This window comes from Limulus polyphemus, unplaced genomic scaffold (assembly GCF_000517525.1).
Source record: "Limulus polyphemus unplaced genomic scaffold, Limulus_polyphemus-2.1.2 Scaffold2395, whole genome shotgun sequence".
NCBI classification, from domain to species: Eukaryota; Metazoa; Arthropoda; class Merostomata; order Xiphosura; family Limulidae; genus Limulus; species Limulus polyphemus.
The window spans coordinates 59,192-75,105 of NW_013668005.1; the positions used below are offsets into that span (position 1 = coordinate 59,192).

The 15,914-nt window shown below is 34.2% G+C and overlaps 1 protein-coding gene across 1 annotated transcript in view; it reads right to left on the reverse strand.

Annotated features, from left to right (window-relative positions):
• The window catches only part of LOC106466842 (glutaminyl-peptide cyclotransferase-like), a 40,956-nt gene that overhangs the window by 19,770 nt on the left and 5,272 nt on the right, over positions 1 to 15,914 (reverse strand). Inside the window, exons 2-4 of the mRNA XM_013927146.2 lie at positions 11,119 to 11,268; positions 9,789 to 10,058; positions 181 to 225 (exon numbers count right to left, since the gene is read on the reverse strand). Coding sequence (XP_013782600.1) covers positions 181 to 225; positions 9,789 to 10,058; positions 11,119 to 11,268 — 465 coding nt within the window. The remainder of the gene's footprint in view (positions 1 to 180; positions 226 to 9,788; positions 10,059 to 11,118; positions 11,269 to 15,914) is intronic.

The following is a 15,914-nucleotide window of genomic DNA, read 5'->3' on the forward strand; positions in this document are numbered from 1 at the left end:
TATGTTTGTTATTCCTGAAGATTAAGGCCACGTGGTTACCTATGGTCAACCATCTCTAAAGAGGTGCAGGTAGTGTGTTTTGAAGCAGTATAACATTTTTTTAATACTAATTTTTTGGTATTATGTTGTACTTACCACTTTTTTTTCTTAATTATATGCATATTGCATAACAGCACATACCTCCCCACTTTTATCCCTGGTGTCAATGTTTAAAGCTATAGGAAACTAAGGGAATTTATTAAAAAAGAAATTGAAAAATGAAAAAGGGAAACTGCTGGCTAATAATGATAAATCTAACAACAATTAATTTATATTAATTGTGTTAAAAGTAATCAAAATGTTAAAATGTAAAATACACACAGACCTCTTAAAAGATATGGAAAGATGTATGTTGAAGACTGTGACATAGCCGAGGTTTTAAAATTTCTTCTTCTCTTCTGTATTTACAAAAGAAAATATTAACAATATTCCTTATGCTGAGGATTCTATGTGAAATATTGGAATTGACCTGAATCAAGCAGATATCCATTGGCAGAAAGTAAAATGATTGAGATATTAAAAATAGATAAAACAGCATGACCACACAAGTTTCTTTCAACCGGGTTTTACATGAGGTCAAAGATAGATAGTTAGGTCTCTAATTTAATTTTTGGTTGATCAATATCAAGTTGGTAGATGCATGAGGTGAGAAAAGTTGCTAATGTTACTCCTGTTTTTAAAGGAGGGTGATAAGAGTTGCATTGGAAATTTGAGACCATTTAGACTTACTTTTGTAATGAGAAAAATTTGAGAGAGTCTAATAAAGGATTTGTAAAATTTATTTAGTGAAATATGGTATCATAAAAAAAACCTACATAGATTCATAAAAAGGAAATTTTGCCTTACTAAAGCTTTTGGTAAGTTGCCACAGAGAAGGTTAACTAAGAAGATCACATCAGTACAAAATGAAGAAAGACTAGCTAATTGGATTTTAGGGTGGTTGGATGAAACAAATCATAAAATTATCATTAATGGAGTATAATGAAACGGGACCTTTGTTACTAATTGAGTGACTTAGGGGTTAGTACTTGGGACTTTGTTTTTTACTAATTACATTAATCATATAATGGCATAATTAATCAATAAGTAAATTTTGCTGTAGACATTAAACTCTTCGGCTTTTCTAGCTGTTTTGAGGATATTGAAGTGCTACTGAATGACTTGGATGAATCCGTAAGTTATACAAATATTTGACAAAGCAATGCATCTGGGTTATTTTATTTTGATTGACACATTTAATATGTATGAGAACTCACTCAATAGTATGACTTAACCAAAGGATCTTGGCATAGTGATGGCTAAGTCACTCAAACCATTTTCACTAAGCCTCATATAATATTAGGGGGTATTTATAGACATATTGATTACAAGTTAAAAAGAGGTAACTCTTTTTCTACACAGATCACTAGTTAGGGTTTGTCTGTGGAGTGTTGGGTCACTTTTGAGTAAACTGCCTGTATCTTGCTGAGCAGCAAGGTATACATGGCTATTGGTTTTGACTGATGGCTAAGCAGGACAGCCAATAACAGGCAGTGAAAAATGCTGCTATAGCTAAATGAAACTAAATTGAAGCCCAAGTCAGGCCTGATCACCAAATGAGTGGTGCAGTGGACAGCTTGCACCAAAATGGTTTAGTGGACATTCCAGCTATGTCAGGACTGGATGGGTCTTGGTACATGCCTGTCAGGATAAAGGGCAAGAGGTAGCATTACTGGTTTATAAAAAATCAGCCAAAACACTGCTAAGTCTCATGGTATATCAGGCACTCCAAGCAAAACTACTACTCCAGCCAGTTGACATAAACTTTGTTCTGGCAAACAGGGGTAAACCAGACATGAAAAGAGATGTAACTATATGACACTGTCTAGGAGGCATTTCTCACAGAATAAAGGTAGTTGTCACCAACCTCAGTTCTGGCATCAGCATCCTTGGGATAAACATACTTCAGAGCTTCTCAGTCAGTTTCACATGTACAACTAGTTAACTGTTGTTCCATAGAAGAGTTACCTGATGCAGACCAGACTGGATCTAGGAACAGTAGAGTGCATAAGTATCACACAATCAAAATTACACAAGTGGAGTTCCATGTGATGTGACAGCCGATTTTGAAAGGCTAATTGGTTGTTTGGTGCTTTATGGCGCAAAGCAACGAGGCTATCTGTGCCAAACAACCGGTAAAAACAGTGAAAGTAAATTAGAGTAAAATGTAAAAATACAGCTAGTTAAACAAAAGATATACAATTAAAAATACAATCTAGTAGGACAGTGTCACCATTACCAATGACACTGTCCAACGTCAGGGGTAAACTCTTAGAAAACACGTGTCTAAAATGGTGCCGCCGCTCACGGTCGTAATGACAGTAAAATGTGGGCTATTGTGGCTTGAGTGTCACAATAGCTACACATCGGTGGGTCAATACCAGATAAAAGAAAATGATGAATTAAAAAACTGTGACCAATGCGTAGCCTTGCCAGGACTACTTCCTCCTTCCGATCCTTATGGAAGCAAGACGGCCAAAAACCAACAGAAGGCTTGATCTGGAAAAGCTTGTTATGACATTGCTCACCCCAAGTTGCCTGCCAACTGGCACAAAGCCACGCCTTGAAGACAGGACTGTAGTCCATGTATGGGACAGGCATGGCCATGACGGCACCAGAGCAGACGGACTTAGCTGCGGTGTCAGCGAGCTCGTTCCCGTGAATACCGACAAGGCCAGGGATCCAGTAAAACTGGATGGAAACAGGAGATAGAGAAAAGTGGGCCAGTCAGTGTTTGAAAGGCTATTGAAGCTTACACTGAAGGGTCTACAATGGGAGACGTACCCGAGATATGTTGACAATGTCTTAGTGTTCATGTTTGAATCTATAGCTGAGAACGTGATAATTGTATTCCAGCAGATAAAAAATGCAGGCTTGAAACTGAAAACACAGAAATGTGCTTTCATGCATACACAGTGGAATTTCTTGGTCATATTGAGGGTAGAGAGGGATCCTGCTAAAATAAAAGTGGTACGAGATTGGCCTCAATCTGCGAGATGTTTGCAATTTCCTCAGTTTTGCATTGTGCTACCAACAATTTGTGGCAAACTTATTCGAGATCACCTCACCTTGAGAAATGTGAACATGCATTCCAGTCACTAAAGGAAGCACATTTTGGTAGAAGCCCCAGTCCTGGCATATCCATCATAGGACTGCGAGTTCTTCTTAGATACTTGTAACAATGATAGTAGAATCAAAGCAGTTAATGCAGTTGCAAAATGGAGTAGAATGGGTAGTCATAATGGCTTTTGAACACAGATATTGTTCAACAAAGAAAGAACTCCTTGCAGCTGCAGCCTTGATAAAACACTCACAGCAATACTTGTATGGTACCAAGTTCATTATCTGAGTGAACCATATGTTGCTGAAACGGTTGCTGAACGTTTAAAGATCTGTAATGGATGATAGATTTAGTCATACAGTATGACTCAGGCCCACAACAAAAATGCCAATGATTTGTCTGACCTTATGAGAGACTATCCATTCATTTAATGTCAAGACCCTAAACACCATGTGGGAAATGAAACCATTCCTGCATGGCGACAACAAGTAGAAAATTTCACCAGTAAATTGAAGCCACAATTAAAATTTTGGGAGATTCTGTAGAAAGGTTAAGCCCAAGCAGCTCAGATTGAGGAATGTAGCATCGATGCACATAACCTATGCCACTTTAATGAGCAGTTACGAGTGCAGGGTGTTGCAACTAGTGGTCCCAAGAGCTTTGAAGCACAAGATTATCCAGATTTTACATAATTCAAAGATTTGAGAGCACCAAGGTATTATCCACATCTATTCTAACATTCAATGCTGGTCTCAACACTAAATAAAGATTGGGCCTAAACAGATTAATCAACAAATAATTGATGGTTTTTCTCCACAGAGAATAGCCCTGCATATCACTGGTCCACTCCTGGAGATGGAACAAGGTTACCTACATATACTCATGACCAGTAACTACTTCATGAGGTGGGTCGAGACTTATCCATGGTCAAGACATTGGCACAGCCTGTGGTTGATGTGTTGGTAAAGCACTGGATAACGCAGTTGGGAGCATCAAAATAAAGCCACACCAATCGGGGAACTAACTTGAGTTGTTTAAATTTTAGGTGTAGTGAAAGTGCACACTTTGCCTTGTCACAGTTAGTCTGATGAATAAGTCATGAGTAATACAGACTGTCCAGTATGTGCTTGCTAACTTTGTTAATGTCAAAGAAACTATCTATGATGAACATATATCATGTAACTAAGTAGAGATCAAGAGGTTGTTCATCTTATATGCTCGTGTTTGGGCAGGAACTCTTTAAATATGGTATGAATAGGTAGTTATGACCATCTTTATAACCTACACATCTGGTGGCCTTCTGACCAATCCAGGCTTTTGGTATCTAATATCAAATTCTTGACCGTTCTGACTATCTTTTCTTCAACTATCCAATGATGAGTTCATTTATAGTGAGTGCTGTTGTCTCCAAGTTGTTTCAAACTGTATAGTGTAAGATCAATGCTCTTTGGTAAGAACATGGACTTCATTGCTGGTCCCTGGAGTCAGCCTGAATTTCTACATGGCAGAGCCCTGGATGAATATGCATTGCTGGCCAATACATCAGACATTAGAGATCTAGCTGAGTTGATTATCAAGTTATTCCTAAAGTCTCCCAGAACCAGGCAGCCTCAATCAGTTGCCAATCTCGCAGAAAAAGAAATGTTGTCATCAATATAATTAATATCAATTTCTTATCAAAGCAAGTGGACTACATATGTTAGATATACACGATTGTTTCAGTTTAAGTTTAATGCAAGTGTTATAATTTAGATAGTTTATATAGTGCACGTGTTAAATTTAGTTATTTTTAGAAGCAATAGTTTATTGCAGGTTTTGCGATTCATACATTGTGTAATTCAATAGTTATGAAGTGGTCATGTTACTAGAACCTTCAGAGTTTTTCTCGTTGTTCTAATGGAGCATTATTTCATCATAATATCTATCAGTGTGTGGAACATTCTAGACCTCTGTCGGAGCATAAATACATATCAAAAATTTAGTTTGATAGATAGATTCTGAATGCGCAATTGTGAGTTTAGCCATAAAGAATGTATAGTGGTGATTTTTAAAGTGAAATTATCACAGATGTGTTGTAATAACAACAGAGTAGAGAATAACAGTAGAGGAGAATAATTTGTCTTTTCAATTGAGTTCTAAAGTAACTGAACCAACTTGTGTGGACTCTGATGAAAAAAAAAAGAGTTATTTAAAGCTCTGGATACAACCGTGCTAATCAACAGTGTAACAAACATTGTATATATGTTTGACTTGTTTTAATATATTATTTAAAAATACGTGAATTGTGTGCTGTTTGTCTACTGCTGAAATTTATCGCCAATAAGTCACTCACACACATCTACTGTAAAGAATCCGACCCATACGTAAAACCTGACAACATAAGCTCAGAACTAAAAATTAATCTAGTGATTAATACAGCTAATTAAATATACTATTATTATATTCTTATTCATAACGATTAGAATGTATTGTTTTATCCTATGCTTCCCCACTATTAGCTATAATTTCGACCGCAACCCCAACAATATTTCACAAGGTTTGGTCAGCTTAGGAAATCTAAGTTAGTCCTATATCAATATATTAACCTAACATTGCAAAATAATCCTAATAATACAGATGAAAAATACAGGTGTATGTGTATGTATTATTTATTTATTAAACATTCTAACGAATAGTGTTAATGAGCATAACACCAATGAAAGAATTGAGCTTAACTTGCAAGTTACAGAACACATAAAGAGAAGGATAGATTTTGCTTTATGTGTAAACATCAATTTCATGTCCCTCGAAAACTTTACATTAGTATATGTTAAACTTAATATTTTAACTTAATGGTAAAACTCCATAATGTCTTGTACCAATCAGACTCGCAGTGTAACTATAGAGCAGCTTGACATCTGAGAAGATACTAACACACACATATTACTGTTTATCTAAAGAGTGCTTCCGGTCCATTGTGTAGTTTTCTGCTTGACAACAAACAAACAAAATTAACTATAAGTTCTGGCAGTAGGATAGTACAGACAATACAGCAAAAAATGTTTATGAAGATAAATAATAAATATAATAAATAGATAACAAAATTATACAATAAGTTCTAAAAATATTGATACTCTAATTAAAATAACCAAGTTTATATAAGAAAGTTTACTAAACACAAACTATAAGGTATGTCTAACACAACTAATCCAACTAATCAGTTACTTCACAACACACACATGTAGCGGGTCCGGCATGGCCAGGTGGTTAGGGCGCTCGACTCGCAATATGAGGGTTGCGGGTTCGAATCCCCATCACACCAAACATGCTCGCCCTTTCAGCCGTGGGGGCATTATAATGTGACGGTCAATCCCACTATTCGTTGGTAAAAGAGTAGCCCAAGTACACTTCAAAATTAGGGACGGCTAGCGCTAATAGCCCTCGTGTAGCTTTGCGCGAAATTCAAAACAAACAAACACATGCAGCTGGAAACTAGAAGCAATAAACAAAGTTAAATCCTAAAGTTGAAGTCGAAACGTATAGGCAATAATAATATTAATGAAACTTCGTGGTAATAATAGTAATAAGACTTGAAAAAGTAACAACAATGCCCACAATGGTAAATATGAGAAAATGGTTAACTGAAACTAACATAACTACAGGTAATAATGAAAACTGTTCACTCGATATTGTAGTCATAATTATAACTATACAAATTAAGTAAGGTTGTGGCAAGTATACATAGGACAAATAGGTCTATTTCAGAACGAGCACGCGAAAAAAATCTGTAACATCCAAAACTATGATCCAAACAAACATGTGGCGACACATTTCAACCATCACGACCACAGCATCAAGCACTTGAAAATACTACCCTCCCCTCTCACGGCGTTCATTATTATTTATGTTTGTGGCAGTTACTAAGCCTATCTACTGCCGTCCCTAATTTCAAACTACCAACGAGAGAGAAGGCTATTAGTGAGCAGCATCCACGCTAAGGAATTAATTCTCACTTTTATAACACAGGATTATTTAATTTTTCGTTTAATTTCCATTGGTTCTACATTTCTTCATGTTTCTCCTACGTAAGAGTCTGAACAATTTTAACAGCATATTCTATATATTGTACCATTTTGACTAGCATGAGATATTTGTTGGAGAGTATAGGTGAACATTTTAACTTAGTGTGTGTTTATATATATATATATATATATATATATATATATATATTATTAAGTTTTTAAATTAACGAAACCAAGCTCACTTTATCGTGCGTATGTTATAGCAAAGCCACATCAGGCTATCTGCTATGTCCACCAAGGGGAATCAAACCCCCGATTTTAGCGTTGTAAGTCCGTAGACTTACCGCTGTCCCACCAGGGAACCTCACCTTAGCTGAAGAAATCTTAGTATATAAATGACAGAAATGTACAAATACAAAGCCACATATCAATCATCCTTTCGAGAACTGCCTCTCAATAAACTATTACCCCAGATAACAGTGAGTTTCGTTTGACATTCGGTGAATACTGCAACTGCTCATCATGTTAATTTGTTCAATCGTACATGAAACAGTTCAAGTTTCATGTAAGTTAATGTAAATTTTGTGGTAACCGGAGGCGTAACTGAGTGTAAATTTGAGTTGCGCACGGACGAGGGAGGTATGGGAGGGGTTCTTCCCTCCCACTAGGGGAGATCTAGTGTTCTCCTCAGAAAAGTTTTGGAATTTAAATCTGAAATGACATATTCGGGTTACCTTTTGTTGCGTATAAAATCAATAAACAATTAATTATACAGGCGACTTAAAGTATTCTAAACATTTCTTTTATTGCAGTTTTTTTTTTCTAAATTTGTTTGGAAGAAAACTGCCATAATTTAATTAGTCGTAACCAAATCTGTCATATACACGATATTATAACTCTTATATTTAAGATTTTATATCAAGTAACATTCGTATCTTTAATTTTCAATGCTAAGCATGGGCGTACTTGCATACGCCTAACTACACCCCTGGTAACTGTCACAGACGTTTCTAGGGCTTTTTCAGAGTAGAGGATCTTTCTTAACACATGTATGCCTAAGTAAGCCGTGGATGAGTGTCCAGAACATGGAGTCCTGGACCATAGCAGTGTTTGTGTTTGTCACTTTACAGTAAAATCAGTCAATATCTATATTACGGGTGTCATTTTTTGGTTATGAAATTTGGTCACTTTATAATTCACATAACGCCAAGACCCACATATAATATTTAATAGTAATATACCAACTGTAAGAAGTGACTAAACTACGATGTAATTTATAAGCCCAAATGCCTTTCAACGAAATGTTTTATGTAGCAGCTTCATTGACACACACACACAAATCAAATACTATAACTTAGTTTGTTAAACCGTTTTTTTCAAATGAGTGGTCAGTTACATGCGATTCGACTGGTCATAATGACGCAAAAAATATTATATTATTCTAAACATTTGTGTTTGTTACTATCCAATATTTCATCTGGCGACTTCATCACACATATTAAGTAAACAGTTAGGTCTACTTAGAACTTCATCAGGAACTCAACCCGCACATATTACGTACACAGGTCTACTTAGAACTTCATCAGGAACACAACCCACATATATTACGTACACAGGTCTACTTAGAACTTCATCAGGAACACAACCCACACATATTAAGTACACAGTTAGGTCTACTTGGAACTTCATCAGGAACACAACCCACACATATTACATACACAGTTAGGTCTACTTGGAACTTTATCAGGAACACAACCCACACATATTACGTACACAGTTAGGTCTACTTAAAACTTCATCAGGAACACAACCCACACATATTACGTACACAGTTAGGTCTACTTAAAGAACTTCATCAGGAACACAACCAACACATATTACGTACATAGTTAGGTCTACTTAGAACTTCACCAGGAACACAACCAACACATATTACGTACATAGTTAGGTCTACTTAGAACTTCATCAGGAACACAACCCACACATATTACGTACATAGTTAGGTCTACTTAGAAAATTTAGGTAATAAATTTGTTTGTTGACTTTCGTACAAAACCACTCGAAAGTTATCTGCGCAAGCCGTCTCCAATTTAGGAGAGAAAGACATGAGGGAAGACAGCTAGTCAACACCACCCATCGCCAACTCTTGAGCTATTCTTTACCAACGAAAAGCGAGATTGACCGTCACATTATAACGTCTCCACGGTTAGCGATATACTTCGCTCTGTGACCATCTTGTCAATAACAAAGATAAATAGTAACCGTGGTTTATTATTTTCCAGATATTCGTCTTGGACTTCAATCAGTTACATATTTGGCGTAAATACAGCTTTTGTGTGCGCTTAAAAAAAAAAGAGCTCTGTACTCTAATCAGCACTGTAACATTTGTGAAATTACAATAGCATAAACTAGCCATAATGGTATTTTAGGTGAAGACGATAATCTATATGAATAAATATTCTTAAGTCTAAATGTATTACGAAGAATAAAAATTATTTTATTAGGACGACCATTTTATTAAAACATTTAATGGAGAAACTCGCAATAAAGTGCTAAGTTTGCTTGCTTTTATTAATATTCTACAAGTTTATGGACAAATAGTACACTTAACGTTAACAAGTAAGAACTGTTTATCCAGAAAACCTAACCTTTTTCTTCTGTTGTTTTAACTGCTTGTCCAGAATACGGGCCAAGTGAATCATCATTGTGCAGGGAACTGCAGAGTCAGTGGCTCCATAAAACGTGCCCTCACTGAAATACTTAGAGTCGTAATGACAAGCCAGCACTAACTGTTCACAAGCGTTAGGGTTAAGGGTACTAACGATGTTTGTGAATAGTATTTCACCATGGGGGGTTGTTGCAATAAAAGTATCTTCCTCAACTTCCCAGTCTAAAGACTTCATGGTTTCAACTATAAACTGCCAAAATTGATAAAACAGATATTTTACTTATAAACAACTGAATTAAGAAAAAAAAAAAATCTGATAAAATATAAACTAAAGCATCTATGTAAAAGTGAAGTAGAAATAGGTTTTATAATTTAACTTTCTTCGTTGTCTGTCATCCATCATTAACATTTCAGTATAACTACATTTATATCATAATAACAAACATGTTATTTTTTATCAAATGTTTAGCTGTTAAGTAAAATGAATGATAATCACAATTAAGAAAATGGCCACAGCAACTTAATATATTTATATATTAGCAACAGATTCATTCGACGGCAATCAAAGTTTAATGAAGAACAGTAGAACGAGGCAGCAATAATGAACATTTGACACGTGTGTATATAGTAAGAAACATTCAATTATTCAACGTTCCGGAATATATATATATATTCCATCTTCAGCGTGCTATATTGAACAGGGTAAAATATTAGGTACAAAAACTTACAAAGTTCAAATATTTCATAAATAGTAATTAAAATACAGAATAAAAGGATGAAGTAAATTAAAAGACAAACAAGAAAGAATAAGATAATGTAACAGTTGTAACAATATTATACCTTTGTTCGACTGGTATTTATACCTCATTTTAACAATGAACACAAATAAACAAGATAATGCAACAATTATAACTATATTATACCTTTGTTCGACTGGTATTTATACCTCATTTTAACAATGAACACAAATAAACAAGATAATGCAACAATTATAACTATATTATACCTTTGTTCGACTGGTATTTATACCTCATGTTAACAATGAACAGATGGTTCGACAATTTATCTCAAATTAACATTAATAAAATAAACTGGTATTCACTCTCAAACAATATAATTTACGCGGTTTCGGAGAGTCCAACATATCACATGATTAACAATATTGTTGTTAATTTGGTTATTTTTTTATTTTTTTTACCAAAAGCACAAGGAAGTTTGAGATGTTTCCTGAACAGTAACCAGTATTCACTCATTTTCAACTTATTTCATCCCAGAACTGAATAATCAGGACAAGTGATGGATCGACTTACCTTTCTCACATTCTCGTGACCTCGAGTTCCAGGAACTCTAGGAGTCAAAAGAACGTCAAGTGTACTATTAAACACTGCATACTGAATAGGGTTAGTTAAAGTCAATGTGTGGACGGCTGCTCTGGATAAAATTTCTGATTCATGGTGCCACTAGTGAAAAGCAGTAACAGACGTTTAGTACTTCTATATACAACTTAATATATATTATGTTTATTAACAAATAAAAACTAGTACACTATTTCACAAAAACATAATATTAACAACTAAGAAAATTGACAGTATCGTTGTAAAACAAGAACTAACTTAACTAATTTGAAAAAAAAAATCCTTACAAAAATGCCTATAATTTCCTAATATCTGAAAAAAGTATTTTATTTGCATAGAACACAACGGAATGTTTCTCAGTAGATAGCAGCAGTATACGATATAAAAACTGCTACATTGTAAGATGTTACTCTAGTCTTTCAGGATACTGAAGACCGGTTATAGAAATTTTAAACGAAATACATGACCGTAAACCTGTAACTCGGGTAACACTCCAGAGATGAATGTAGTTCTATGTGTGACCGTTGCCATGACGTGGCAAAAGATAATTAACAAATGGAAAGTCTAGCAACCACAAATCAAATGAAGGTGCATGATAAAAACTCAAACCGAAAACCTACAAGTCAAAAGCGCGAGGCTAGTATTTAATATTTTACAACTTAGCACGTTAACTAAAGAATCAATTTAAACAAGGGTAATAATATCCTATTCTTAATCTGTGTCTATTCTTCAATAACTAAAACCACGAAGGCACAATAAATTAGGCTGGCAGACGTCTTGTATTAATTATGTTTACAATTCACGTGCTATTAAGGTTGAAATAACAGAATCTCATACAAAACAAATTACAAAAGCATGACTAAATGGATCTACGTTGTTGTACTGATAAGTATACTGAACAGATGTTATTCTCCCATTATGTGGCCTATCATTTCATCTGTATATTAGGTTTAAATGGATCTACGTTGTTGTACTGATAAGTATACTGAACAGATGTTATTCTCCCATTATGTGGCCTATCATTTCATCTGTATATTAGGTTTAAATGGATCTACGTTGATAAGTATACTGAACAGATGTTATTCTCCCATTACGTGGCCTATCATTTCATCTGTATATTAGGTTGATAAGATTATCATCTATTTCATGCATCCAGTTACATGTGTTTTAAGAGAAAATACGACAAAAAACAATTAAAAACATAGGCTTAGTTACCTATGACGGAGAAGTAACTGTATGTATTGTCAACTAACGTGCATTAACTTAATTAGTTCCAGTATTAATCAAAAAGTGATTGGTTTCATAACTTCAAAGTATTCTAACCATTGATAGTTACCTATGACGGAGAAGTAACTGTATGTATTGTCAACTAACGTGCATTAACTTAATTAGTTCTAGTAATAATCAAAAAGTGAACGGTTTCATAACTTCAAAGTATTCTAACCATTGATAGTTACCTATGACGGAGAAGTAACTGTATGTATTGTCAACTAACGTGCATTAACTTAATTAGTTCTAGTAATAATCAAAAAGTGATCGGTTTTATAACTTCAAAGTATTCTAACCATTGATAGTTACCCAATAAACATCAAATTTAAAATTGTTAACAAATATGAAAGAAAAACCTTGCATATAGATCAAAACTTGTCATTCCATACCTAAGCCCTAAAGTCTTTTCCTGAATTAAAATCATTGCTGAAACAATCAAACCCTAACGTTCAGGTAGTTGAAAAAACCAGAAGTTGAATTGAAAACAAAACATAAAACTATTAGTATAATCTTTCTTGGAAAAAGCAAAAAACAAATGCCATGTACTATGCTGACAGGGGTTTGCTACAACTGCAAATTCAATTTATATTCGGGGTTGCAGAAATAATATGAAACATATTGTGTCAGAATACGTTAAGGCGACACACTGTAACAATATAAAAAATAATACATTTGCTGAATATTATTTAAATAACCATAGTCCACAGTGTGCTAAAAACAGACAGTCTTTTTAATGCCAAGATATTTACTAAGAGTCTCAATTTTAGATAGAAAATAAACAGAAATTCCACACATACGCGAAACCCAAACAATAAATCAACAAACCCCACTTAAAATATATATTTCTGTCTTTTTTCCGTTAAGAAATATCCTTCAAATTTTTTTTTTCTTCTTCTTCTTCTTCATCTGGATTTGGCCCATATTCGTTTTGAATTTATTTGTTTCGAATTTAAGCAGAAAGCTACAATGGGCTATCTGCTCTGCCCACCACGGGTATCGAAACCCGGTTTCTAGCGTTATAAGTCCGCAGACATACCGATGTGCCACTGGGGGGCGGCCCATGTTCAAAATTATTATTCGATATTCTACTTGTGTTTAAGTTTCCCGCGCTTTTTTCATTTTTAAGTAAAATCAAAATTAAATTAATTTTAATTTGTTTTATTAAATATAAACAGTATTTTAATCATACTGTAACATTTAATTATATATCATAATATCCCTGTTAAATCAAACCGTTCTGTGGTGCTGCAGTAGCGTTTTGCAGACTTAAGGCTAGAAGATTCCATTACAAAGTCACAAGGACGAAACACTGGGAGTAAAACAAAAGTAAAAGTAACAATTTTCTAGAGCTGAAGTCGTTTTCATTTATAGTATATTATGTTTGTCTACACTGACTTTATATATACATATATATTAGCAAGCTCGCCGACAGAAGATGGGGGGGGGGGGCAAAGGAAGCAACTGCCCAGGGACCCGAGCGAATGAATCTGGTTATGCCGTAAAGCACGTTTTTACGCTTATACTGTGAGTTAAAAAGGGCTACTGCTATGATTTTGTGTGGTTTTTGAGCTCGTTGCTGTTCTAATTTAAGATCTTTTTTTAAACAAGTCCTTTAAAATGTTAAAAAGAGAGAGAGAGAAATGAAGTCCGACGAGGATATTTGCCATTTTTTTATTTATTCATCACTATTTTAGGCAATTGTTTAAACGGACATCTGTTTATAATTAATAACTGTAACGATCAGCTAGTGTGTATTGGGTCATAGTCAATTGTGAATCACTGATCTTTTCTCGAATTTCTTGTGAGCCACTAATATGTTCTTCTAGTTTCTTGTGAGTCATTAATATGTTCTTCTAGTTTCTTGTGAGCCACTAATATGTTCTTCTAGTTTCTTGTGAGTCATTAATATTTGTATTGAGTATCTTGTAAGTCATTAATATTTGTATTGAGTCTCTTGTAAGTCATTAATATTTGTATTGAGTCTCTTGCAAGTCATTAATATTTGTATTGAGTCTCTTGCAAGTCATTAATATTTGTATTGAGTCTCTTGCAAGTCATTAATATTTGTATTGAGTCTCTTGCACGTCAATAATATGTTTTCTAGTTTCTTGTAAGTCATTAATATTTGTATTGAGTCTCTTGCAAGTCATTAATATTTGTATTGAGTCTCTTGCACGTCAATAATATGTTTTCTAGTTTCTTGTAAGTCATTAATATTTGTATTGAGTCTCTTGTAAATCATTAATATTTGTATTGAGTTTCTTGTAAGTCATTAATATTTGTACTGAGTCTCTTGTAAGTCATTAATATTTGTATTGAGTATCTTGCACGTCAATAATATGTTTTCTAGTTTCTTGTAAGTCATTAATATTTGTATTGAGTCTCTTGCAAGTCATTAATATTTGTATTGAGTCTCTTGCAAGTCATTAATATTTGTATTGAGTCTCTTGTAAATCATTAATATTTGTATTGAGTCTCTTGCAAATCATTAATATTTGTATTGAGTCTCTTGCAAATCATTAATATTTGTATTGAGTCTCTTGCAAGTCATTAATATTTGTATTGAGTCTCTTGCACGTCAATAATATGTTTTCTAGTTTCTTGTAAGTCATTAATATTTGTATTGAGTCTCTTGTAAGTTACTAATATATGTCATAAGTCACACGTTCCGAGTGATACTCCAAGCTGCTTATAAATCACTAAACGCTGTTCATGTTCACCAATTATAAGAGTATAGAAGTAGCCCATATCTTTATGTTTAGTTATTTGATGTTGTTAACTACAAAGCTTCCAAACTGTAGGTTGTGTGAAATACTTTACTCTAAACTTTAAATGTAAAAATAATACCAGGGAATGGTAACCAAACAGTTCTGAAAATGGAGAAACTACTGACGATGAAGATACACCGAGTCTAAACAAATCCAGAGAAACACATAACTCCAATGACGGTGATGATTCTGAGAGAGAATAAAGTGTAAAACCAAATTAGTTCCTAAATTTAAATATTATCTTATCCGAGACAGTCCAAGATTTGGCAGATACGATACATTAGCTGACGACATTGAAACAGAAGCAGTATCTTAAATAGTCTAGGCAGAAATTTCTAAAAAGGGTCTAGAAATTCACGTAAGAGACAAATCATGTAACAAGCTGGGAACATATGTTTTTTATGGTAATTAGACCCCACTGATTATGAAAATTGCTATTGCCAAGAAGGATTTTTGGCCTGAAGTACAGAATTCAAGATGGCCGCCAAGATGATCGCCAAATCAATAAACCGTGACATCTCCGGTTCTAGATCATCTACATTTGAAATCTCAAACCTTTTCATGGGGTTAATAATATCAAAAACTTTAATGTAAATGTTTTGATATTTGAAAATGTCCAAAAATCAATTTTGTAAGGTAACGAAAAGTATGTATGGAGTTTTAATCACGGTAGCTATTGTATGGAAGACGAGACAATTAGCTCTATAATGTCAA